This window comes from Gadus macrocephalus, chromosome 14 (assembly GCF_031168955.1).
Source record: "Gadus macrocephalus chromosome 14, ASM3116895v1".
Classification (NCBI taxonomy): Eukaryota; Metazoa; Chordata; class Actinopteri; order Gadiformes; family Gadidae; genus Gadus; species Gadus macrocephalus.
Window position 1 is genome coordinate 12,015,924 of NC_082395.1, and position 25,055 is coordinate 12,040,978.

At 45.3% G+C, this 25,055-nt stretch overlaps 1 protein-coding gene across 3 annotated transcripts in view; it reads left to right on the forward strand.

The window, feature by feature from the left end:
• pcdh17 (protocadherin 17) overlaps nucleotides 1-25,055 on the forward strand; it is a 70,306-nt gene that overhangs the window by 16,674 nt on the left and 28,577 nt on the right. For 2 of the 3 annotated variants that reach the window (XM_060072385.1, XM_060072387.1), the window contains 2 exons: nucleotides 9,437-9,495; nucleotides 10,494-10,666. In XM_060072385.1, coding sequence (XP_059928368.1) covers nucleotides 9,437-9,495; nucleotides 10,494-10,666 — 232 coding nt within the window. The remainder of the gene's footprint in view (nucleotides 1-9,436; nucleotides 9,496-10,493; nucleotides 10,667-25,055) is intronic. The other variant, XM_060072386.1, reaches the window with a different exon arrangement.

The following is a 25,055-nucleotide window of genomic DNA, read 5'->3' on the forward strand; positions in this document are numbered from 1 at the left end:
CACATGGATCTTCTCCCTTCAATCACGAAAAACTCTCATTGATGATTTCTTTTTATTCATGAAACATTTCTTCTCATTGGTCGTTCTGTTTTTATCAAGAAAGCTGGCTCCTGTTGGTCTGTTCCTTTTAAATTATGAAACATTTGCTTTGTTTTTTATCAAATATCATTGTCTCTAATTGGTAGGTTTTAAAAACACGAAATACCTGTACCATTGTTCGGATTTGTCGTTTGTTCGCAATAAAAAATCATTCCCTCTCTTTTTTTTTTCATCATGAATCACTCGTTCTCATTGGTGGGTTCTAACAGAAGGAAAGGGCTATAATCATCTCCTTAACAAAGGGAATGTTCCTACTTAGAAAAATTCCAGGCAATTAGGTTGCATTGGATGAACTGTATATATTTGTGAATATATAAGAACTTTACACTAGATGTAGTAGATGCTCATTATATATGTATGTGTATATAGATGTATATATATCGTGTATGTATCTATATATATAATGAACTGAAGAGTCAGGGTATCTAGCTCAACATTTTGCAGTTAGCTTAATTGACTCCTAAGTGAAGTAGCTCCTAAATGAGGTAATAGGTTCTTAGGTATAACTAGGCTGTGATCTGTCTCAAGTTCAGAGCTGGCTAACGGATAAGCTAACCAGAGATAACTACTAGGCTAATCTTGGAATCCAATGATAAAGCTTGTGTAAGATGTTAATTCTATTTCTATACCTACAGTACAGTTACAGAGATATACAGATGATCATTCCACACCATCTATGGATTTTTTGGGCTTGTATCTCGTCCCTGAATCGATATCAACCTGACCTTGTGTCAAGAGGTCATTGCTTTGGTGAGGGAGAACTTAGGTCATAGCAGCAGAGCTGTTAAACGTGGTAATATGCTACTGGACGCAATATTTGGATTGTATATGGGATAAGAATGTATGTAATAGCAGAAAGCAGCGGTCGGATATTGGATCAAGCAGTCCTAATAGATTATACTAGAGCTTGATTGATTTGAATCCTTAACAAACAGTTTTTTTGCAGTTTTCTTCAGCTAGCTAAGTTTGTCAGTGAGTCAAATTACTCTCTGACACATCCTACATAACATCAATTTGTATTAAGAGTCGTACCAAATATGACGTGAAAGAAAGTGAAATGCTGCATTCACTCAATTGTTGTTACACATACAGCCACACACACAAAACACAAATTATAAATTTCTAACATCTCACAAGCATTCCTTTATAAATTGTAGAACTTGGGTTACTCTTTTAAAACTAGTACAGTTTGATAAAATGTATTAAAAAAATTGATGTCTTCAGTATCTATCCGTGGGCGTTTAAATATGTCTACTTAAATATATGGACTATGTGTTATAACATGCATTCAGGGATTTATTATCTTTGGACCTGTCTCCAAATAATTCCCCATTATTTAACCATATTTATAGTTAAAGTTCTGCACACAGTCTAAGTCTTTCTACAAGTTTGTGCCATATAGACATAGAAAGCAGGGAGAAACATGAACGTTGTTCTTGCTCTGCGAATAATATATACTAATGAGAGTGCACGTAGCATGTAGGACAAAGGGATTTTGAAAGTCTCCAAATTGACACAAAGAGCGTATTAAGGGTTCTATTTATTCACTCAATAATCCCACTCCCTCTGGGTGTGTTGGTCCACCATGTAATGGATGGTAAAGTTGTTGTTTGTTATTGTTTTGGTTAAGAACTGAATTACCCCAGAATGTGAAAATATGGACATTGATAAATCAATCACACGAGTAGATGAGGGGAATATAATTATTGCCAAGGATGTCATGCTTGTTGGGTTTCTCTGTGTTTGGACAGGATTTAGCTAAGCCCTTGATTTAATTTCACATGCATCGCAAAAGAGTTTCCTTATTGTGTGTGTGTGTGTGTGTGTGTGTGTGTGTGTGTGTGTGTGTGTGTGTGTGTGTGTGTGTGTGTGTGTGTGTGTGTGTGTGTGTGTGTGTGTGTGTGTGTGTGTGTGTGGGGGGGTGGGTGTATGTGTGTTTTTTGTGTGTGCAGAACCTAGTAAAGGGCAACTTTGATACCAATTTCAATACCACAACGACAAACTGAAACAAATGAGGGCATCGGATGTTATGTTTCTAGAAAAATATAAATATATAAGGATATAACATTATAACAAGGACGACCAGCAGAATGACTGTGGTACACATTAACAATCATTTAGAAAGAAAGACATTGATGAAAACAATATTTGTCACTTGGTTATTCCCATAGTAAAAGGCCTCTGAGATTGTCAAGCATGCATAAGGTTCAAGTAACGAATGACATACAATGACCTCCCCCTCCTAGGGATTCTGCTGGGTCCTTTGCTGTTCCTCGTGGCACTGTCTCAAACACTGTGGCCTTATCCCCAACATCTGGGAACTTGGATTGCGGAAATATAAAAAATTTAGCCTGAATGTTTCAAAGTAATGAGGTTTTGATTTAAATAGAGCGGTTTTGCAATGTTTGGATCCCATTAACCTGCGATTGGTCTCGTTCTCACCGAGCGCGTCTTCAATAATAAGGTTGTCTTCCAGGACCCACGTTTACAGCGTGTGGTAATCTATACAGAAACAGGAGGGGGAGGAGGAAGAGGAAAAGGAGGGGATAAAGAGGACGGTTGAGGTAGAGGAGGAGGATGAGGAGGTGGGTGAGAATAAGGCAGGGATGAGCGAGAGCGGGGAGGGGGGAGATGAGCAAGAGGGGGTTGAGGAGGCGATAGAAGAGGGACGAGGTTGAGGAAAAATAAGGGGGGGGGGGGGAGAGAGTGGATGAGCTGGAGACAGTGGAGGGGGTGAAGAGCAGAAGGAGGAAGAGGTGGTTGTGAGGAGGAAGAAGAGAACGGGCGAGGAAGAGGAGGGGATAAAGAGGACGGTTGAGGTAGAGGAGGAGGATGAGTGGTTGGGTTAGGATGAGGGGGGGATGAGGTAGACGTGGGAGAAGATGGGGATGGGTGAGAAGGTGGAAGTGGAAGAAGAGGGAGTGAGGAGGCAGAGAAGGAGAGATGAGGAGGCGGCAGAGGAGAGGTTGGCGGTAGTGAGGAAGTCTTCTGCGTTGCTCTTAAGGAATAATAAAAAGGCATTAACGGGGCAGGTTGGAGCATTTCAGCTTTGAAGTGTGATGTGCTCTGTTCTCGTACCTCTGTCCTATACCCCCACACCTTCACCTCTCTTCCATTATCTCATGCTGTCTTCTCTCCTCTTCTCCTTGTTTATTCACTCCTCTCTTCTTGCCTCTCTTCTCTTTCCTCTTTCTTCTCATATTTACCCAGTCCTTCACTCCCGTATTTTCTCCTGTTTCCTTCTCTTTTCTTGACTTTTCCGATCTCCTCCTGACCTCTTCTCCTTTCTTCTCTTTTCTCTCCTCTTATCTCTTCCCTCTCTCCTAATTTTCCTCTCCTTTTATCGCTTCTCCTTTACAGCAACACTGATAATACTCTCACAGGATCTTCTTTCTGTTATCGAATCCCTGCAACACTGTCGGCTTGTGATATATCGCGCTCACAGTTCACACGGTGCGCACCACTTCCGCTCCGAGTCCTTGAAATACTCACGCTTTTAAAAAGCGAGCTCATCTTAATTGATCCCCACACAGTTATGTGTCCATTAATACACGCTCATACTCATGTTTCATGCGTTTGTTGAACCACAGACGTATGGGGAAACATACAAGGTTTCTGCTTTGGAGCGAAGGCCTTCGGAGAGGTGCTGTTGTCCATGCAGAAATACGGGCACGGGATGGATGTGAGGAAACATTATGACATCGGCCAATTAAGGCGGTGACACTGGGCTAGGGCCCAGCGTCTCTGCCAAACTGCCAGCAGAACTGCTCTGGTTGGCTGGACGTAACTTCACAACACGACACGATTAGCTAAATTCAACTTGGAACACTGGTATTTGCGTGTCGCATTCAAATCGAATAGCTTCTGTAGCTGTGATCGTGAAAGAAGATGACTGTGTGGTATTTTTAGAACTCTCCTTTTATTCAAAGCTATTTACCGGATCGCTCTCCTCTCTCAGAAGAGACATGGCTCACACGTGACGAAGCGCACCGAGACCTGCCCGGTATAACTACCGTGTTATCTCCTACACTGAATACCAGATGCATTGTCGGGCCCCAGGGGCCTCACATGATGCGGGGGCATGAGACGTGGCAAGAATCACAGCGCCGGTGATGAACGTCCCCGGGCCTTAGCCTTGGCTTTGATAATTCAGATTTGGATTCAGAAGTTGAACGACCACACAGAGAGGCTTGCTTTTGGTTCAACAGCTGAGCCTAGAAACAAACATCATACAGCAGAAGACATACATAATACCCAATATAGATATGACACCACATCTTTTTTCCCATATAACGTGCAGGGCATGTTGTTATACACATTACCTTATGTACGTATCCTTCAATATCATCACCTTATTTACATTACACAACAACGCGTTTAGAAATATAAGGGTTGTCAGCTGTTTCCAGATGATGGACTAGCTCCCACGAACAGCAGAGGAAAGGTTTGTGTTCTTCAGGGAGACTGTGGTGATTAGAAAACAAAATATTTTTCAAGTTTGTGGGCAGCAGAGCGTGAAAAAAACGGAATAAACAAACAACACACAATAACAATCCGCCTCTCCTCAAACACAATCACTCTTCCTGATAAAGTGGTGTGCTCCTCACAGTCTCTCAATCCTAGGAATGCAGTATTTATATTTGCCGTACTCTTCAGTTCCCCCACTGCATTGCTCATGAATGCATGCCGAGTATCTGCATGTACTTCATCATCCAAATCCATCCAAGGTTATCTCAAACCAGGAACCCCTCCACTCCTCTGATAGACACGTGGAATGTGTCTAAGAAACAAACCAGACGCTTTCGCCATTGTTGCTCAAATGGGTGACCAATCGACGCGATTACCAGCAAAGAGATAAGCGATCAATACGGATGATCACGGCTATTCCTGCTTTGCACCGACAATGCTGAAGCGTACCATAGACAAATACTCAGTCTATCCAAAGTTACCTTTGTTACTAAATTTTGCTGATGTACGGCGATTGATGATTGAGATAAGTCAAGGAGGACATATAGTTATCGGCTGATCACTTACAACCTGTTGGCAGACACTGGATAATCAATGGCGGGAAATTACTATTAGACACTATAGATTATATCCTCATCAGATCGGGCCATTTTACGCAATATGGATCTCACAAACACTCACACACACACACACACACACACACACACACGCACACGCACACGCACACGCACACACATACACACACACACACACACACGCACACGCACATGCAGACAGGAACATCAAACACACTAAAGTGGCAGTGTTTTCTCCAAGCTGAGCGTATATTTATAGAGGACAGCAAAGGACAAATACATGGATCTCACCCATGGGGAGGGGTGGAGCTTGTCCTGTTCCATCCATAAAACAAACACGCCTGATCATGTGTGAAAAAGAAGCTGCAATATCATGCAATTTGTCTCTCACACACACACACACACACACACACACACACACACACACACACACACATAGACTCATAGACACATACGTACATGCTCACACACACACACACACACACACACACACGCACACACACACGCACACACTCACACACATAGACTCATAGACACGTACGTACATGCTCACACACACACACACACACACACACACACACACACACACACACACACACACACACACACACACACATGCAGGCTTGGACATAAAGACAACACACCAAACATTAAAACCAACAGATGAATGAACTTGTTAAGCGGTGCATTGATGTTGATCTAGATGTTGGTGCGATGATTGGCTTGGCTGTTAGTGAGGCTAGCTGACGTACCATGACGAGAAGCTCCTGGCCCCTTCAAACAGATAGAGATTATAAACCCACAAACAAACAAACACACACACACACACCCAGTGTTTACCCCAACGTTCAACTTCCAGGCGTCCAACCGGGAGTATCCGAACAGGTTGGACTGAACAGAATATTAAAAGCTCTGCTGCTGACTGCTCGGACTAACCGCCCAAACACACCAACGAAAATATTGAATCCCCTAACATCTCCGTTACCTTCTGCCTCTGAATCTGTGATGTGTTGTTAAGGGTTCGTCCTCTTCAAACAATATTCTACACGAAAATATGTATATACACAGTATATGTATATCTTTATATTAGTATTGGACAGACATACTATTGTATTGATCAGCATAAACTAGTTTACAGTTCAATTCTCAGGAATGGATGAATAAGTAAATAAATACATCAGTACATTTCAAAATTGTAATTAGTTGTCATTTTCCGCTTAACTAATGTATCACTGTGTCTGAATTCTGTGATTATAGCCCTCTGACCCTGTGCTGTACGTACACTTGGATGGTTCAGATTGCTTGAATGGTGTAATTTTGTGTTATTTTTGCGTTGTATAAAAAATGCGCAGTACTGCTCATCGAACACTCTAAGGCAGCGGACGGTGCTAAAGAAACATTTTTCAGCCGTCGGTCTATTCATCTTCATCACAGTACGCACCTTTAAAGCTCTGATGAATCAAAATGGCGTCCAAGGGTGAGTCCCTGGTCGGGCGAACACAGAAGGGACGCGCTATTGAAATACAGGGGAAGGAATAAAGATGGCTTCGGCCGCTCACCTTTCTTCACAATACTCCAGCTGTTATTATATATTTATTTTTCAACGCTGAATACATTCACACATCCTGCTATGGTCAGAACCCTGGGCTTTAAAGGAGTGTAGGGGTGCTCTGTGTTATCTCGTCCTTGCTCTCTGAATGGTGAGGGGTGTGAGGGGGCGCAGTGGTGGTGAAAGGGGGTGGAGGTGGGCAGCGGCGCCACAAAAGGTCAAAGTGTGTGTGGGTGTGTTTTTGTGTGTGTGTGACGTGGGTGTACTTGCGTGCGTTTGTGTTTGTGTGCGTGCGTATCTGTGTGTGTGTGTGTGTGTGTGCGGGTGTGTGCGTGTGTGTGTGCCTGACATTCACAAACCCTTTCACACTCGGCCGGCCGCGCAGCAGCGGGGACAGGAGTGCGGTATCGACAGGCCGTCATGTCGCGCACAGAGAGAGGGAACCGCTGCCAGCGCAGAAATAGAACATGTGCTGGTGGGAGCGGGCGACTTCAGAGGGGAAACCACGGGTCACAGCGCTGTGACGACGATACAACAGGGTTTGACGTGGTGCGCTGGCTTGGGTCACAGAGTTTATTAGGTCCTTGGTGGTCCGTACATTGAGCACAGCACTTTTTTACGAGGAGTGTGAATAAAGGAAACCTCCCGGCATAATTTGTAAGACTTGCGGTAAATGCGTTTCGGCTAAATGTAGTGGGAGACCGGTGACCCTGCAGCAAGGTTCTTAGAGCATGGATATTGGGTTGTGGTTTACTACTAAGTACTTATGCTGATTCAATACACCATAGTGTTTGTGGTTCTACACGTTAGAGTTGTGGTGTTCAGTGGTATAATGGTAATTTAAGAACACACCCCTATGTTTCCATACTGATCTAATTAAAGCCAGCAACTGCCCCTGTGGGAATTTATTTACCCGCTAATTATTAACACACTGATCTCCTGCCTTTGTTTCTGTTTACATTGTTACATTTTTTTTATATATATCTATTTCTGTGTTTGCGTTGCCATGGCTACGCTCCGTGTGGTGCCGTGACGACTTGGGAGAATCACCCGTGTCTCGGAGCTCTCGGGATCTGAGTGGCATTTTCATCATCTTAATTAACATGATTAAAAGACTAATATTCCCTGGTAATAACCCACAGGGAGGAGGGGGAGAGAGCCCGACACAAAGGGAGGGAGGGGAGGGAGGGGAGAGGGAGGAGATAAAGGTTAATGCAAAGAGAGGAGAGAGAGAGGGTGACAGAGAGCGGGAGGAGAGAGGGAGAGGAGCTAGGAGGAGGATAGAGAAAGAGAGAGAAGAAAAGAGCATGTTATAAAAAGAGGAACCCAGGAGGAGAGAGAAGATAGACGCTTTTGAAAAGAGGGAGAGAGGGGAACAGACCATGGATCCGACCAATTGTGTTGGGGTGTGTGTGTGTGTGTGTGTGTGTGTGTGTGTGTGTGTGTGTGTGTGTGTGTGTGTGTGTGTGTGTGTGTGTGTGTGTGTGTGTGTGTGTGTGTGTGTATGTGTGTACGTGTGTGTGTGTGTGTGTGTGTTTGTGTAGAGGTTGAAAGAGAGATAGAGCTGGAAGAAAAGAGAGGAACAGAGATTAGGGAGAGAGGGGAAAGATAGAAGTTAACAGAAGGAGAAAAAGTGAGGGAGGAGGCAAGGAAGAGAAGAGAGACACACATGGAGAATAGAGGTAATGACCGAAGAAAGAGGAGAATAGAGAGAAGAGATTAACAGGGGGAGAGGAAAGGAGGGAAAGACGAGGGGACTGTTTGAAATGTTTGTGTGTGTGTCTTAGTTTGTGTGTGTGTGTGTGTGTGTGTGTGTGTGTGTGTGTGTGTGTGTGTGTGTGAGTGTGTGTTTGTGTTATTCTTGATTGATGAACATTTAACACCCGCTTAGTGTGACAGTCTGTCTGAAAGATAAATGTGTGTGTAGTGTGTGTGTATGTGTGTGTGTGTGTTATGGTATGGATTTATGCAACATGAATCCTCTGTGTTTTTGGTGCACATGTGGTTGTTTTCTGAAAACCAAGTGGAAGAAATCAGAGACTCAGGAATCAGAGTCCTGCTTCCTCTGGCAATATAAATATGAGAACAAACAAAGGAGTAGAATGCATAGCAAGTTAATTGCACATATATATATATCAATGAACATACACTAAGCAAAGTCACGGTGTAGTGTGAACTGTGATTCATTCAGACTCCCAGGCTCTACCTTTTCATATCTTTTCCCTGGGTCATCTCCCCACCTCCCTTCCCCCAAGAGACAAGTATTCAGTTTAAAGTTCATCTCTTTCGCCCGTGGTCAAACTTCAAATAACCTCTTTTAACAGCCTGCAGTTCATCATCACTACAAGTTGGACTTCTCCAGAAGCATCCTAGCCATATAATGAATCCAATAATAGCACACTCTTTTATCTACCCAAGTATACATCATATAGACATTAGATAGTGTGTATATAGAAGGTGTGGTATGAAGTATTCGTATTAGTATTATTATTATTATTAACGATCATGGTCAGAGGTTACATTTTCTTATATAACAAAGACAACCACACATCACAGAGTATTCCGCGAAAAAGGATGTATGAATGGCGTCTTATGTTGGAGTGAATCTCCAATTCCTCACACATACAATCATCAATCCCACCAACATAAAAACCACCTGGTGCTCCACCCCTGTCGTCGTCCCCCCTGATAGTGTTCCCTCTCCGACTCCCCCTGTCACTAAATTGTTCTGTCCCCTCCTCCGCAGACGGACAGCTTTCCCACTGAGTCCAACTACATGGGCAGCCGCCAGCAGTTTGTTCAGAGGTAAGACTTCAGAACACGCCGGCCGCGGCCACCTTGAGGCTGACAGCGGAGCGCTTGTGAAACCCTTGCCTCCACCGGCTGCCGGTGGTGTGTCTGTGTATGTATGGAGATGTATGCTAGATTAAAAGCCCATCGTCTATGTTGTCAAAGGTGCTGCCAAGTGCTATTACAACACGGCGCTTAGGGAATTCCTTGATCGTTATTCTATTTTATTTTTTTGCAAACGTCTTCTATCTTCTGTTTCTTGCGAGTTCCCCGGCCCCTTGTGATCGCAGGCTCTTAAGAGTAATGGGTTAGCAGAGGATGTTTTCACTCCTGATAACGGTAAGACTTGTGTGGAAGGAAATGGGATATTATAATTGAGAAAAGGCTTTTATTTACTTGTGATATGGGTTTTCAAATTCATTGCTGCTACATCAAATCCTTCAGCACAAGGACCAAAGTGAGGTGAGGCGGAGAACAAGAGACGATCGACAGCAGTCGAGTGTCTACAAACATTTTAGTGCTGATAGACCAACTAGCCCATCATCATTCAGTTACTTATCTCGTATTTTCAAATATCTTATTCTTCCTCGCCATCCCATTCTGCTTCGTTTTTTCACTACCGTCGCCCCCTTCAGCACCTATCATACTCGTCCCTGGAAGGTAGGCTTAAGGTGAGGAATCTGTTCATTCCTTCTTAAGGTTTCTCCCTCTGGGCTTTAGTTTTTCCTTTGAGCCTATTAGAGGACTTAGGGCAGAGTAGCGAGCTCTTTATTATCCCCACAGCAGTGATTCATAATCCAGGTCGCACTACAAAAAACACCAAAACAAACATTTAAAAGCAATAATAAAGATATGAAGATAGAAACCACAGAAACATTCAATAACATCGGAACCGAAGCAATGCCAACCCACGGGTGGGAGTGTGCTGTCATGCGGGTTCTCAGAGAGGACAACGGGGGGGACACGAATACAATCAAATAAATAGACCTGACCTCCCGCGTCTCTCTCCCCAGCAGCTCCACGTTTAAAGACCCGGAGCGCGCCAGCCTGAGGGACAGCGGACACGGAGACAGCGACCAGGCAGACAGCGACCAGGACACCAACAAGGGCTCCTGCTGCGACATGTCGGCCAAGGAGGCCCTCAAGATGAAGGCCACCGGCGTCAAGCCGCCCCCTCTGGAGCAGGGTGAGTCCGAGACTAGCCCCGCACTACGTCGCCACAGCACAGGCGCCCAAGGGCCACTGGGAGCTGTACCGCCCCCTGCTTTTGGTCTGTTCGGGTGTGTGTGTGTGTGTGTGTGTGTGTGAGGGAGATTGAGTCAGTGCGTGCGTTAGAGTGTGTGTGTGTGTGTGTGTTTGTGTGTGTGTGTTTGCATATGTGTGTGCGTTCCAGAGTGTATGTGTGTGTGAGTGTGTGTCCGTTTGCGTGTGTGAGAGTGCATGTGTGCAATGCAGTGCATGCACAGTTTATTTGTCTCTGTTTCGACATCTGAATTCTGAACACGTCGTGCCTTTATGAAAGCAGACAAGGCCATTACACTTTCATAAGACCCTCCACTTCAGGCCCCCTCCCCGACTCTCCAGTCCCTAGCCCCCTACTCCACTCTGAAACATTGATAATGGAACACGGATAACGCAACTTAGCTCTCTAGTGGAGCTGCATGGCACCGCAACGCTAAATATAAATTATGACTGCAAGCGCTCCGGCTCGGGCAGATAACACATGACACATGTAGAGCAATAATAACTCAGATAGAATTTTCCGATGGGACTCGCGTCCTCCCCCCGCCCCACTCTCTATCCATCTTCTCCCTCCTCTCCCCTCCCCTCCCCTCCCCCTGACGTTGGTTGTCCTCACAGTCTTACAAGACAAGGGAACATGGTGCCTTCATACGCTGGCATAGTGTCTCTCTCCATTCAGCTGACGGAGATATTCCCTGAGAAACTCTGAGACACGACGAGCCCGCACAGCGAGACGGAGACAGGGAGCGTCAGTTTGAGGCCAGTGAGTGGATCTGGCAGCAGGCGAACAAAGAACACGGGTTCTCCTTAATGGTGTTATTAATCCACCAAACAGACGGCGCAATGCGTCCTCGCCGAAGGACAGCCTGGGTTGGTGCGAGGCAGCGTTCTGCAGCGATGGTGTTTGGCTCGGTTCTCCACCAGGTTTCAGCAGGAAGGACCGGCTACACTCTGGCAAGAGGGATTGGCCAATTATAACACTCCATATGTTTGTCATTCCGAAAACGGTCCCATGTAATGGGCCCGTGCGGGGCAGGGAGAATCCCATTTGTACATGTGGGGACGGAGCGGGCGTAGGTTGGCGGACAGGCTGGGCCAGATTAGACGTAGGCGCTTCTCCACCCGTCTGGCTGCCAAACCCCTCCGTCTCCCACCACATCCGCCCGTCGGTGTGTTCTCTATTAGCCTCCTGAAGAACTGCTGTTCACAGCCCAGTGCACAGGAGAGTGTGCACGTGCATGCACATGCATGCTGACACGCACACTCGCATGCGCTGTCAGGCACACGCATACTGGCACGCAGTGTCTCACGCGCACACACACACACACACACACACACACACACACACACACACACACACACACACACACATACTGACAAACCCATTGTCTCACACGCAAACACACACGCTGACACACACAGTGTCTCCGACACACACACACGCTGACATACAGTGTCTACCAGACACACACCTACACGCACACACACACACACACGCACACGCAGACACACACGCTGACACACAGTGTCTCACAGACTAACATGCTGACACACACAGTGTCTCCCACACAGACTCACACTCACACACACTGAATTACGGTATCTCACGCTGACACAGAACCACAGAACCACACACACACACACACACACACACACACACACACACACACACACACACACAATCACAAGGGCAGTGTCTCATATACACACAAACACACATGTACAAACCCACACACACTCACACACACATTCAGGCTGCTGGTATTGTCACAGCGTTTCCCTTTGGCGTTTCCCATGATCCTTTGCTGTGTTCTCAGCTTGTTTGGGGAAACCGATGAACGTGAGACCTGACGGTTACTGCCAAGCATCTGGCTTTGTTTAACCAATAACACACCACTGTTTGTACTTGGTGTGGGTGTGTAGGTGAATTTTGTTTAGGGTTTAAAGCTGGCTAGCGTGAGCATTTCTAGGAAGCAGTGATCACAGGTGTGCAATTATGTTGATGTGTTCATGTGGGTGCATCTCAGTGCATGCTGCATGCTAGCCAGGCCTGGCTTTCAGACGTTGTAGCAATATAGGTAGAGTGGGGAGATCAACACAGTGGTACAACAGTGCTTTGGATGAGTACCATGTACTGTTTCACATGATGAGTAACCTCCATCTCTTCAAACCAGACTCAAACACAGATATGTTTCTCTCTCTCTCTCTCTCTCTCTCTCTCTCTCTCTCTCTCTCTCTCTCTCTCTCTCTCTCTCTCTCTCTCTCTCTTCTCTCTCTCTCTCTCTCTCTCTCTCTCTCTCTCTCTCTCTCTCTCTCTCTCTCTCTCTCTCTCTCTCTCTCTCTCTCTCTCTCTGGCTCTAGGGACGTTGTGGCCTCATTCAGAGTAACAACAACAGCAGTAAAAGTGAACAAAGCAAACAGTAACTCCATAAGCACCCTCAGTCTCTCTCTCTCTCTCATCCCAGCTTCTATCGCCCCCAGTCTGGCTCTCTCTCGCTCTCCTCTCTCTCCCTACACCTCATCCTCCATCGCCCCACTTCCCATCCCGACCCCTTTTACTCTCCCCCATAAATCTACTCCCGCCTTTCTCCCACTTTTTTCATTGTAGCCAACCTTTATTTAAACAGGCAGGTCTGCACACAGCCACCTGGGGAGGAACACAGCAACAGGACACTCGTAAAAAGTCCCAGACAAACAATAAAGCACCGCAAAATAAAAGCCCAAAGTAAAAAGCAGAGGTCATATAAATGAGCGAGTAGGAAGGTAAAGGCGGTGATACCCGAGCCAACCTCCTCCTCCTACCTCGGAAACGGTGATCCATTGGTCACGCAAACACCCAGCAGTTCATGCTCCACGCCGCGGTGTCCCTCGCTAATTAATTGATTAATTGGGCTTGCCAAACTGGTCGAAATGTCTTCATTAAGCTGAAGCATATCAAATGCATTTTTTTCTGTGGTGGTTTTTAATTGGTGATTAATTGATGTGCCTGCAGAGACTGAAAGCAAGAACATCATAGCTCGAGGAGAGAGAGGGGAGCGGGAGATAACGAAGGCGAGAGGAGAAGTGGCCATCACACAGGGGTGAAGGGAGGGAGGGCACGGAGGCTTGTGGATGACCTATTGTAATTAGACTGTGGTGCACTGCGATAATCACATCGCTTCACGCCTCGCTTGAGAGGGAGGAGGATGTATATTGAAATGATGGCGAACGATGGATGGATCAGTTGATACTGATGGACGATAATTATGGATGAGGATGGATAATAACGGTTGATAATGATGGCTTATGATGGATGAGGATGGATGTTAATGCTGAAAGGAAAATGATGGACGATAATTGATGATGATAGATTGTGATGAATGGATAATGATGGCTAATTACGGATGATAATGATCAATGGATAATAATGGATTAATAATGTTGGATGATAATGATCAATGGATAATAATGGTTGATAATGATGGATGGATGATGTTGGATGAAAATGATCAATAGGTAACGATAGTCGATAATGATGGTAAGGATAATGTTGGATGAAAAAGATTAATGATTAATGATAGTCGATAATGATGGTAAGGATAACGTTGGATGATAATGAGTGTAAGGATAATGTTGAATGATAATGATAAATGGATAATGATGGTTTATAAAGATGGATGATAATGAGGTGACAGAAAATAATGTATAATAATGGTTGATAATGATGATTCATGATGGAGAGTAAGGGCTGAATAATGATGGAGATTGAATGGATGAAAAAATTATAATGTGTCCCGATTCAGAGTCCCAGTAGAAGGTGGTATCATAAAAAAGAGTCCCAAACAAACACAGCACCTTTCTCGACGTGTTCAGTTAAATCTGCATGATCTCCTACAACTGTACGCACACACATATGTATGCACAGTCATTCACAAACAGATTATTGCATAGACTGTGGCTGTTTACACTGGGTGTTATTATTGGCTGTGGAACAGTCGGCTGTGAGGATATGTTCATCCCTGTCCTTCTTTTGTTTGCTCTGTCCGTATGTGTGTGTGTATGTGAGTTTATTTTGAAGTGCGTGGATGTTCTGCAGATATTTTCTTTAATTGTGACAATTGAACAGCAGCAGAGGACTGTTAGTACCTGGAGATGTCAGCAGGCAATTATATTAGTCTAAACCTGATAGGCTATTAAGTGCCTCACTCTCTCTTGTTTATTGAAACTTTTTGGTATTTGGTTGTTCCCAAGCGGTCATGGTGTTACGCTACTTATTATCCCTGGCATAATGGCCCATCATAACTATTTGGTGCTAGGGTAATAGCCGTGGCTTTAGACGCCATCATAATCTTCCGGTTCTACAGACCTATCCCTGACATAATACCCCATCATAACTCTCTGGTTCTACAGACCTGGCCCTGGCAGAGTACCCCTACATAACTCTGGGGCTACGGTTCTAGCCCTGGCCTTGTATCCCATCATAACTCTGCTGCCTTGGCATAATAATAACTTTATACTAACTCTAAAGGAAGACTCAAAGATAGCCCAGAGATAATTCACCCTCGCTTCCGGGCCGCCTCCTCCGCCGTTTCAGTCCGACAAGATTCCTGTGCGGTGGGGCGTCACGTTACACACACAGACACAGAGATTACTTCCCCTCTTCTAAATAAATCATCAAACCAGGGATTGTTTTTTGTAGCTGGATACGTCGGCTGGTGTAAATGATTTCCTCCCTGGCGTCCTTAGTCTTATTAGCTGGCAAACTTAGTAGAACTGCATTAATAATTAAAGGTCCTTCCACAGAGCCGCGGTAGGGGTCAAAGACTTGGCGGGCGGTGGGAGAGCCGTTGTTTGAGAATGATGTTTCCATGACTCCCGCTGGTCCCCGGGGGGGGGGGGTTTCTGGCGGTCGCAGTCGATAGGGCTCAAGGAGGACACAAGGCTGTGTCGATTCAGCTCCTGAGCTCTACCCCCCTCTCGCATTGTGAACATGGACGTGAAATACCTCCCATGCACAGGAATTTGACGCGATGCAATAACTTTGTTCGTTTACCAAACACTTTTAGTGATTCTGATGAATGACTTAAGATATGTCAGTCAAGATTTGAGGTAACATCCGTGTATAACATGGAGACACTCATAGGAGTAGGATATGCATCAGGATGCCTTCTATGATGGGCTCCAAGTAGAATGAGATATGTTCTCCCCAGCCACCTCTTGGCTGCTTTTTCCTGAGACCCTGAAAGACAAACTGAACTCTTTAGAACACTGGGTCACTTCTTCTTTTCTTTAGATACTGAAAGACAGAGACACTTCCACCCGAGCAGCAAGATTTTCTTTCCTTCTTTTAATCCGTAGTAAGATAATGAGCAAACAGTTCAATTCCCGCTTTTATTTACTGGTCAGAGGACACATCCGAAGCCCTTTGCGCGCTCGTAGCCATGGTAACCTCTAATTTTTTTTCCCCTGGCACTGTGGCCTTCAATAACCCTTTATCGCTCTGCGAGGTGAGGCCACTCTTTTCAACATCATTCATTTTTCATGAAACAGATAAATGCAGCCGCTTTCTTTGTGCAGCGGAGTATAGCTGTTACTTTTATTTGTTAAAAGGTTTCTGATTCTCCCCAAGGTGGCCTCCTGTCTCCGACTTCATCTCCCCACTGCAAGTGATCTGCTGGGTGAAATACACAACCACACACACACACACACACACACACACACACACACGTATACACAAACACACACACACACTCGCACACTGGCTCACACCCAGACACATACAAACATAAACACGCAGGCACAGAGAGGCACACACAATCACAAAAAAAAAACACTCAGGCTCTGTTAACATCTGCATACTCTGTTCTGCTATATCTCTCTACTGCCCTCCCTCTCCCTCTCTATCTCCTTCATACCAGCATCCAAACACATGCATACACACCCATAAACATGAATGTTGTGTGCACATCAAAAAACACACATGGTAACACAGCGACAAACATTCACATACAAACACACACGTACAGACACACACATGAGTTGCGAGAGGGACTTGGCTAAAGGTGTGTTTACCATGGAGCTGCTGCCAGTAATCACACTTCCACGGTCAGCAGAGACTTAGAGGATCCTGGGGGAACCATCACGTGCAGCATACACACATGCTCACACACACATAGTCACATACAGACCCTGGAGGGACAAACAGTGACTTCTATCAAAGCAGAGATAATCTGTTTTTTCCAACGTTTGCCTGATTGACTTGAGTTAAACTCTCTGCTCAAACCCAGTAAATATTCAAGCATTAGAGTCGGGATAAAAAAGTTATTATCCAAGCTTTAGAGTCTAAATATTCTCGCTTTATGGTCCAGCATAGAACAATAAATATCCAAGCATTCGAGCTCAGCACAGAACAGCAGAGTCCTGATGTCTTATAATTTCATTTTTATCCAATGCTTACTAAGTATTCTGTACTGATTCAAAACAGAAATTAAAAAAGAATGAAAAACTGAAACAAATACAGCATAATATACTCAGTATTTCATTTCGAAATTTGCATATAAAAGCTTCAATTAATTCCTGGGCAGGATAATTTAGTGGTAACAGTGTTCAAAGTGTTCCATGTCCAATCCCTACCTGCTCCGTAATGGCCTGTCTCTGTATTCACTGTCCAACACCTACCTGCTCCATAATGCCATGTCTCTGTATTCATTGTCTAGCCCCTGCCTGCTGCTTAATGACCTGTCCCTATATTCACTGTCTAACCCCTACCTGGTCTTCAATGACCGGTCTCTAAATTCACTGTCTAACCTCAACCTTCTCATGAATGACCTGTATCTGTTCTGTCTAACCCTTACCTGCTCCTAAATGACCTTTCTCTGTACTATCTAAATCCTACCTGTTGCTTAATGAACAGTATCTGTGTTCACCGTCAAACCCCTACCTGCTGATTAATGACCTGTCTCTGTATTCAGAGTACGTCTCTTTGGATGAAAGCTTCTGCTAAAAGGGCTGAGTTTCAAATTGTCATGCACCAGCGATTACAACAAAGGCTCTGTGAAGTTTAGCTTTCATTCAAACATTAGTATTCGGGAGGTAAAAAAAAAATGTTTGTTGTTTGTTTGTTTTAGCATAATGTGCATCCACAGCGTCCTCAAAGCAAGGCGAGCTGAGAGAGAGAGAGAGAGAGCGCGCGCTTGAGAGGGAAAGGACATTTTGTAATGTTCTCCTGTTTCACACGACATTAAAGTAATTGTTGTGCAGGTTAATGGATGGGCATCTGCCTTGTGGAAAGCTCCATAACAAGCCTGCGTGCAAACACGCCTGTGAACAGGTAGCATATGGCCGAGCGTTAGCGTCGCGTGAAGCCGGCACATCTGTCTGTTTAAACGTGATTAATGGGGGCCGCAGGCACCGACGTTGGCCCCCTACCCCCAATCCTAGTCGTCTCAGCGAGGCGGCCGCCCTGGGGGCCTCTCGTGGAGCCGATCATCTGGTCGACGCTCTTGCTCACGTCCTCCTCCAACCCACTGCGCATCTGCCTGTGGGGCTCAACCCCGTCACCATCCGGAAAAACCTTCCATTCCTCTTCTTCATGCCTTTTTTTTGGTGTTGCCGCACTTTTGTGGCAAGGTTTTGCGTTTTATCTCCCCGCTGTCCTCCCAGTCCCGGGTGTTTGCAGAACAATGGGCCCACTTCACCCCACTTCACAAAGCGAGAGCTGGTCGAGTGTGCGCGTGTGTGTGTGTGTGTGTGTGTGTGTGTGTGTGTGTGGGGGGGGGGGAGACAGAGCCAAGCGCTTGGAGCAGCAGGGTGCTCTCTCTCCTCCTGCTGCTGATGCTGCGCGCCATGAGATGGAGAGGATTTGTCCCTCATCCTTTCATCTTCCTCTGCCTTCCTCATCTCCTGCCTGCTCTCCCATTGGCTGCTTGGCAGCGCCGTCATCACTCGCCGCTTTCCTGCGGGGGCCGAGATGAGAACAATCTGCCTTTCAGACGAGTCCTCCCAGAGCTATCACTCACTCTGACTCCGTGTGAGTGTGTATATGTGTGAATCATGTGCCTGTATTTGTCTTTTTGAGTTGGCACCCATCTGTGTGGTCACAGTGTGAGTGCATGTGTTTTTGTGTGTGTGTGTGATTGAGTGCACCATCCTTGTTGCGGTTTGCCATGTGGTTGTGTGTGCATTGCGTTTGTTGTGTCTTGTGCTGAGGGTCCTACTGTGCTGTTGTTTTTGTGGGCACGTATGTAGTGTGTATGTAATGTCTATCTTGTGCTGGGGGCTCTTAGTGGCTGAGGTGTTTTTTGGTACGTATGATGTGTGTATCGTTTGCTGGGGGGTCTTAGTGGCTGTGGTGTTTGTGGGTATGTATGTAGTGTGTATGATGTGTGTATCTTGTGTTGGGGGGCCTAAGTGGCTGAGGTGTTGTTGGGTACGTAATATGTAGTGTGTGTGATGTGTGTATCTTGTGCTGGCGGGTCTTAGTGGATCAGGCAGAACCTCGCGGCTGGAAGGCGATTTGCGGCTAAGCTTACAGAATCCCGCAGAAAGCCTCAAATCTTTTTTGGGCGGTGGGAGGGGAAAATGTCACAGTCAGGATTTCTTCACTCTCTCATTATGGGAGATTTACAGGATTAGTCTCTTTTCTCAAACACAAACACTTTTATGAAATGTCTTTGTTGTCGCCATGGCTGTGACGACAGAGGCCCATGTCTGTCCGTAGTACTCCAGTCAGACCCACGGTGGGTCCAGAAACTGACCCCCCTCAACCTGGCAGACCCAATGCTGACGGATGGATGCACTGTTTTAATTAGGCATCTCAGATCCATGTCATCAGGAGCAGGTGGGGCTAAGACTTCTCGCTTAAGGATGTTTCCAGGTAGACTTTGGACATTGAGGATTGAACCCAGAAGCTTAAGGCTGGCGCTGGAATAGCCTAACTACCAGGCTGTCTTGCCTGTGCAGTACGGGTAGGTTGGCGTGTTAGTGGTTGTGAGAGGGACATTTGAAAGGCTGGAAGTCCTCCTATGAGGAGACACTGGTGTCTGCCAAGGACGCTGTAATACGGCCTAATGCGCCACACACTGTGAATAACAAACAACACAAACAGAAGCAGTCAAAATGAAATGCAGGAAAAGGCCATTACTAGCCGTGAAGGGAGAGTCCTCTGGTGATATATTAAGCCGTGGCATGTAGTGCGGTGAGGATTATTTCAGTCAGAGCCGTGGAGAATTTAAGTGAAAGTATTTTTGTATTAATGTCCCATTAGCCGCGAGACACAACAGTTTGTCCGGGAAGTTACTCTTCTATTCATCGCTCTTCATCCTCCGGTCGGGACGACGCACGGATGCTAGCCGTGTTCCACTGCGCGCTCTGGGAGTCTGGGATTAGCGGGTTGTTTGTGCTGTTTGTGTGATCTGGAAGAGGAGCCCTTGCTTTCTCTAAGATCTTGGCAGCAGGGGAACTGCCGTTTTCTTACGTTGCGTTTTTCTATGTTTGCAGTCAACACATGCGCACAGAACTGCTGCTTTCACTGTACACACACACCCGGCCCTCCCCGGACCCCTGTACCGACGCCTCCCTCCTCCCTCCACCATCATCATCCCCACAAGCGGCGACTCCAGTGAACCAAGACCCTGCCAAACCGGATCAACGACCCGCACGTCTTGTCCTCACCTGTGACAGCGGTTTAAAAGAAACGGTTGAAAATCCAAACACGTTTCCCTTGGCTTGTCGGTGTTCAAAATATTGAGAAACCAACTCTTGGCACAGTGAAGAGAAGACAACACCCACTGTTATTCTTATGGATCTCACCGCAACAGCACTTGTATATATGTCGCAGAGTTTGGAGGTTTAAAAAAATACACCGTTGTTGGTAAGCGTTCATAATAAATACTTCAAAAGACATTGCAAGGGGTTCACAGGCCAGCTAGAAGTAGCCACGGCGATGTGAGAGTGACGAAGCGCCGTGTGAGCGTAGCCCCTGCTGTGTGAGCGTAGCCCCTGCTGGGTGAGTGTGCTGTAAGTGAGGCTGATGATCGCTGGACGTATGGAGGATGGCGCCCCAGGGCGCTGCTGGATGCATTTGCAGGCTCAGACACACTGAGCCTGCCAGACAGACAGCAGAGGCTGGTACCCCTCTGGGGAGTTGTCTGTGTGTGGCTATGGGTGTGTTTGTGTTTGTGTGTGTGTGTGTGTGTGTGTGTGTGTGTGTGTGTGTGTGTGTGTGTGTGTGTGTGTGTGTGTGTGTGTGTGTTTCTGGGTAAGTACATTATGCATGTCCCACAGTGTATGTCCAGGGTGGGTGGGTGTGTGTGTGAGTGTTCTCAGCAGGTATAACACGGTGTCCAGCGCAGCGGTAGGGAGATTAATAAAACATTGTCACTTCCTGGATGCATGCCACCCCCCCCCCACACACACACACACACACACACACACACACACACACACACACACACACACACACACACACACACACACACACACACACACACACACACACACACACACAGCACCCCACACGCCATCTGTCCTCCATGTTAGGACAGCGGGCCACTTTTCTATCTGTCTGTTTGCATGTGTGTATTTATGTGCGTGCATGTGAGTGCACGTGTGTGCATGTGGGTGTCTGTTCCTATATATTTCTGTGTGTATGCTCTGGATGTCACTCTTAATGTCAATAAGTGTGTGTGTGTGTGTTTGTCTATTTGCATGTGAGTGTGAGCCCCTGTGTGGTTATAAGCGTGTGTGTGTGTGTGTGTGTGTGTGTGTGTGTGTGTGTGTGTGTGTGTGTGTGTGTGTGTGTGTGTGTGTGTGTGTGTGTGTGTGTGTGTGTGACGTGTCCGTAAACATGTAGTCGTGGATATTTGAGAAAGAGCAATCCAGTTGTCATACATCCAAAATTGTTCCTTCACACTTTTCTTATTTGTTTCCTATTTCTCCCCATCATCGTTTACTGAACAACAATTTATATTAACATTCTGCCCTGAACAATGGCAGACTAATGCATCCAGTGCAGGCTTATTAAGCATCTAATGGCTTGCATGCTTTGTCTGGTTGTGATGTGTTGTAACGTAATATTTATGTAAGATGTTACTTTTATGTGAGGAACAGGTGTGTATTCTGGTGTATATTTAGGCTTTTTTGAAGAGGTGTTGAAGTGGCTACTCTTACCAGTGAGGTGTTTGCGCTTCCCATCTGAATAAGTATTAGGATTGTAGTGTATCAGTAGTGCTGTATTTGCGGTGTTGTGTTATGTTCCCAAATATGTTTATTTCGACACACTGAAAAATACAACACATATCAATAAAAGGTGATATGGGCTGTAATACAGGAGCAGGTACAGGTTCAAAGCAGGGAGACAATGGCTCAAAGTTGACTGTATGACCAAATATATTTTCAACAATGTTGAACATATAACATTGCATATGAAATCATTATGATTAACCTTGGTAACACTTATTAATCATGTGCATTGAGGATATGGGGTAGGTAGAGAGAGGGACGAGGGATAAAGGAGTAAAGGGAGAGGTTCAGCTTTATTAAACAATTAAGAATTCTTATGGACCTCTCTGAGAAGAGGTGGTTCTGTCAGCCGTGCTGTAATGTCTGAGGCAGACAATGTCAAGTGTCCTTAAGATCTTTCTGGCCATGTTTGTGTGTAACTGTGTGTATCTGTGTGGGGGTGAGTGTGTCTGTGTGTGTTTATGCACTTGCTTGCCAGTGTATCTTTGTGCGTGCGTGTGTCTGTGGTTGTGGGTGAGTGTGAATGCCTCAGGTCATACATTTGCATTTCATTTGCATCTCAATCATTTAATGACTTGATGTTTTGCTTATGTTATTCCATATTTTACAACATGAATAAGTGAAGTCAAGTCAAATTAATTTTTAAAGCAAATGTAAAAACAGCTCACGCTGACCAAAGTGCTGTACAATTTAGAGCAGGCAAGTAAAAAACAACACAACTTAAAACATAACCATCAGCCTAGGCAACAGTACACACAGTGCATTGGTTCAAATCATCATAGGCATCGGGACAGCTAAACCCATATCAGGCGGATCCAAATGCTACAGCATAGAAGGAGGTTCTGAGCCTGGACTTAAGGGAATCAATGGAGGGGGCAGATCTGACAGAGAGGGGGTGCTGATCCACATCGAGGGGCTGCAACAGTTAACGCGCGGCCACCCCTGAGCTTAAGTTTGGATCGCGGCATAGCCAGGAATAAGGGGTTATGAGGGCTGCCCATTCATGGCTAACAGGACAACCTTGAAATCGATACTGGTTCAGAATAAGTGGAGATAAGCCTGAATAGAGCTAGTTTAGAGGGGCTAGAATAGGGCTAGTGGGGCGAGGCCAGATTCGGGCTTGTGTATCGAGGCTAGAATAGGGCTAGTGTTGGTAGGCCAGAATAGGGCTTGTGTAGAGAGGCCAGAATATGGTGAATCAGCCAGAATAAGGCTAATGTAGTCTTTCTTCCGGTTACCCACCAGGAGCCTGGCCAAGTCATTGCCGGTAATGGCTGCTAGGTAGCATAACGCTCCGTGTATGGATGGATATCATTAAAGGTTTTAACGGTAGACCTACTGCTACACTTATTGATACTGCTTATCGATCCAATACTTTAACAGTACTCTTATTCTATAAGATAACTCTTTGAGCCCTTTCTTGCACCCAGTGCAATTGATTTTCTACACCGATGCATGTATCTTTACTAGCTTGCACCCAGCGCAAACCCGATTTCCCCCCGCAGCAAACTTGCGCCACGACTCTTGCGCCCTGAGAGGCGTGTCGACAAAAAGCAGAGGGGCGTGTTCCATCACAAATGATACATGGTGCTATCTTACAGATCAATAAAGCAATTGCGCCACTGACCGGCATAGACCTCGTCTAAATGGCCTAGCGGATAGCGCAGTTGGTGTTGCTATTTTGAAGTGTCTAGGCAGGTCGGGACTGTAACATAAGCTTGCACATGTAGGCAATACACAGCAAAACAGGCAAACAATTAGCCTCATTGAAGTATTATGATTTCAAAGATTGTTCAATGTGTGAAAATGCATTGATATAGCATGTGGATTGTGGGAAAAAAAAATCCCAGATGGACTACATGAATGAACAATGTAGTAGGCTATGCCATGCGTTTTAGTAATAATAATAAAAATAATGAACTCGAGCAAAGTATATCCCAGCCTTCCAAAACAAAATCTTGTTTTAGGGTAAATGATAACGATGGCTAAATTATTCGGGAAAAATTAGCTGATACATTTGTAAAGAGTTGTACTTTTAAATCACTGCATCTGCAAACACCGTACAGCAAACACATATTTTCTGGACACTGACATCGTGTACAAGCCCATAACTTTTAGGATTGATGAGTATTTCATCGTGAGAATACATAGTTTTACCGCGAGTGAGTGTTTAAAAGAATGAATGAATGTGGGTGATGCTTGGTGCGTGTGTGGATCTAGCTGTTATACACACGCAAACTAAACACGTAACGCATTATAAAGTCCATGGCAATGTATATTAACGGGGCGATACATGCATATCATGAACATAAGTCGATAAAGATAATGTATGCAATACTGGTAAGAAATCCAATTATGTTTGTTAATGTATTGCCACATATCATTAAATAGAACCACAGTAACGGCCACAGGTCAGCATATAACATAGATTAAGTTCTCTTTGCCGAAATATTCATGACGACTCTGTTTCTGAAGTTGTAGAAGAAAACGCTATTCCATGTTTGAATGAGGCCTATTATTTTGCCATAAACTGAGCCATTTGAAGTTTGAAATTCATGTGGTCATGCATCTGCCTCAGCGGAGACTGCAAACGCACAAAATATCAACTGGTCAAGTTCAAATGCGCTGGCTCTTAAAGGGTATGGGAGATGGAAGCCCCATGGTTTGTTGCACGTTATGTCCAAAACACACCTACGGGTTTCAGACCAACCCATTTTAGATTTGCGTCGGGCGCTAGATTCATTTATCCGCCGGTATAATAGCAACAGCGCCAGAGATCCGCCCCCAAAGCTACTTGCGTTTCACGCTTCTCACTTGCGTTTCAGACCGTTGAAATAGGGCCCTTAACCTATTTGACCCTCAGACACTTCATGTGCACATTGTTCTTCAAAATAAACCTAATTATGGGGATGCATTATGAAAATGAGAATGTTGGCTATATCGTGTACTGTTTGTCTACTTGTCTACTTAAAAACTAATTTTGACGTAGCCCCCTATCTCTTCACAGTGTTACCGTTTATCACTCAGTATATGCGCAAAGGTATAAGACTACCGTACATCACACGCATTATAAGATTTGTTCATCTGAATGAACCAGATCCGAAGATCTGAAT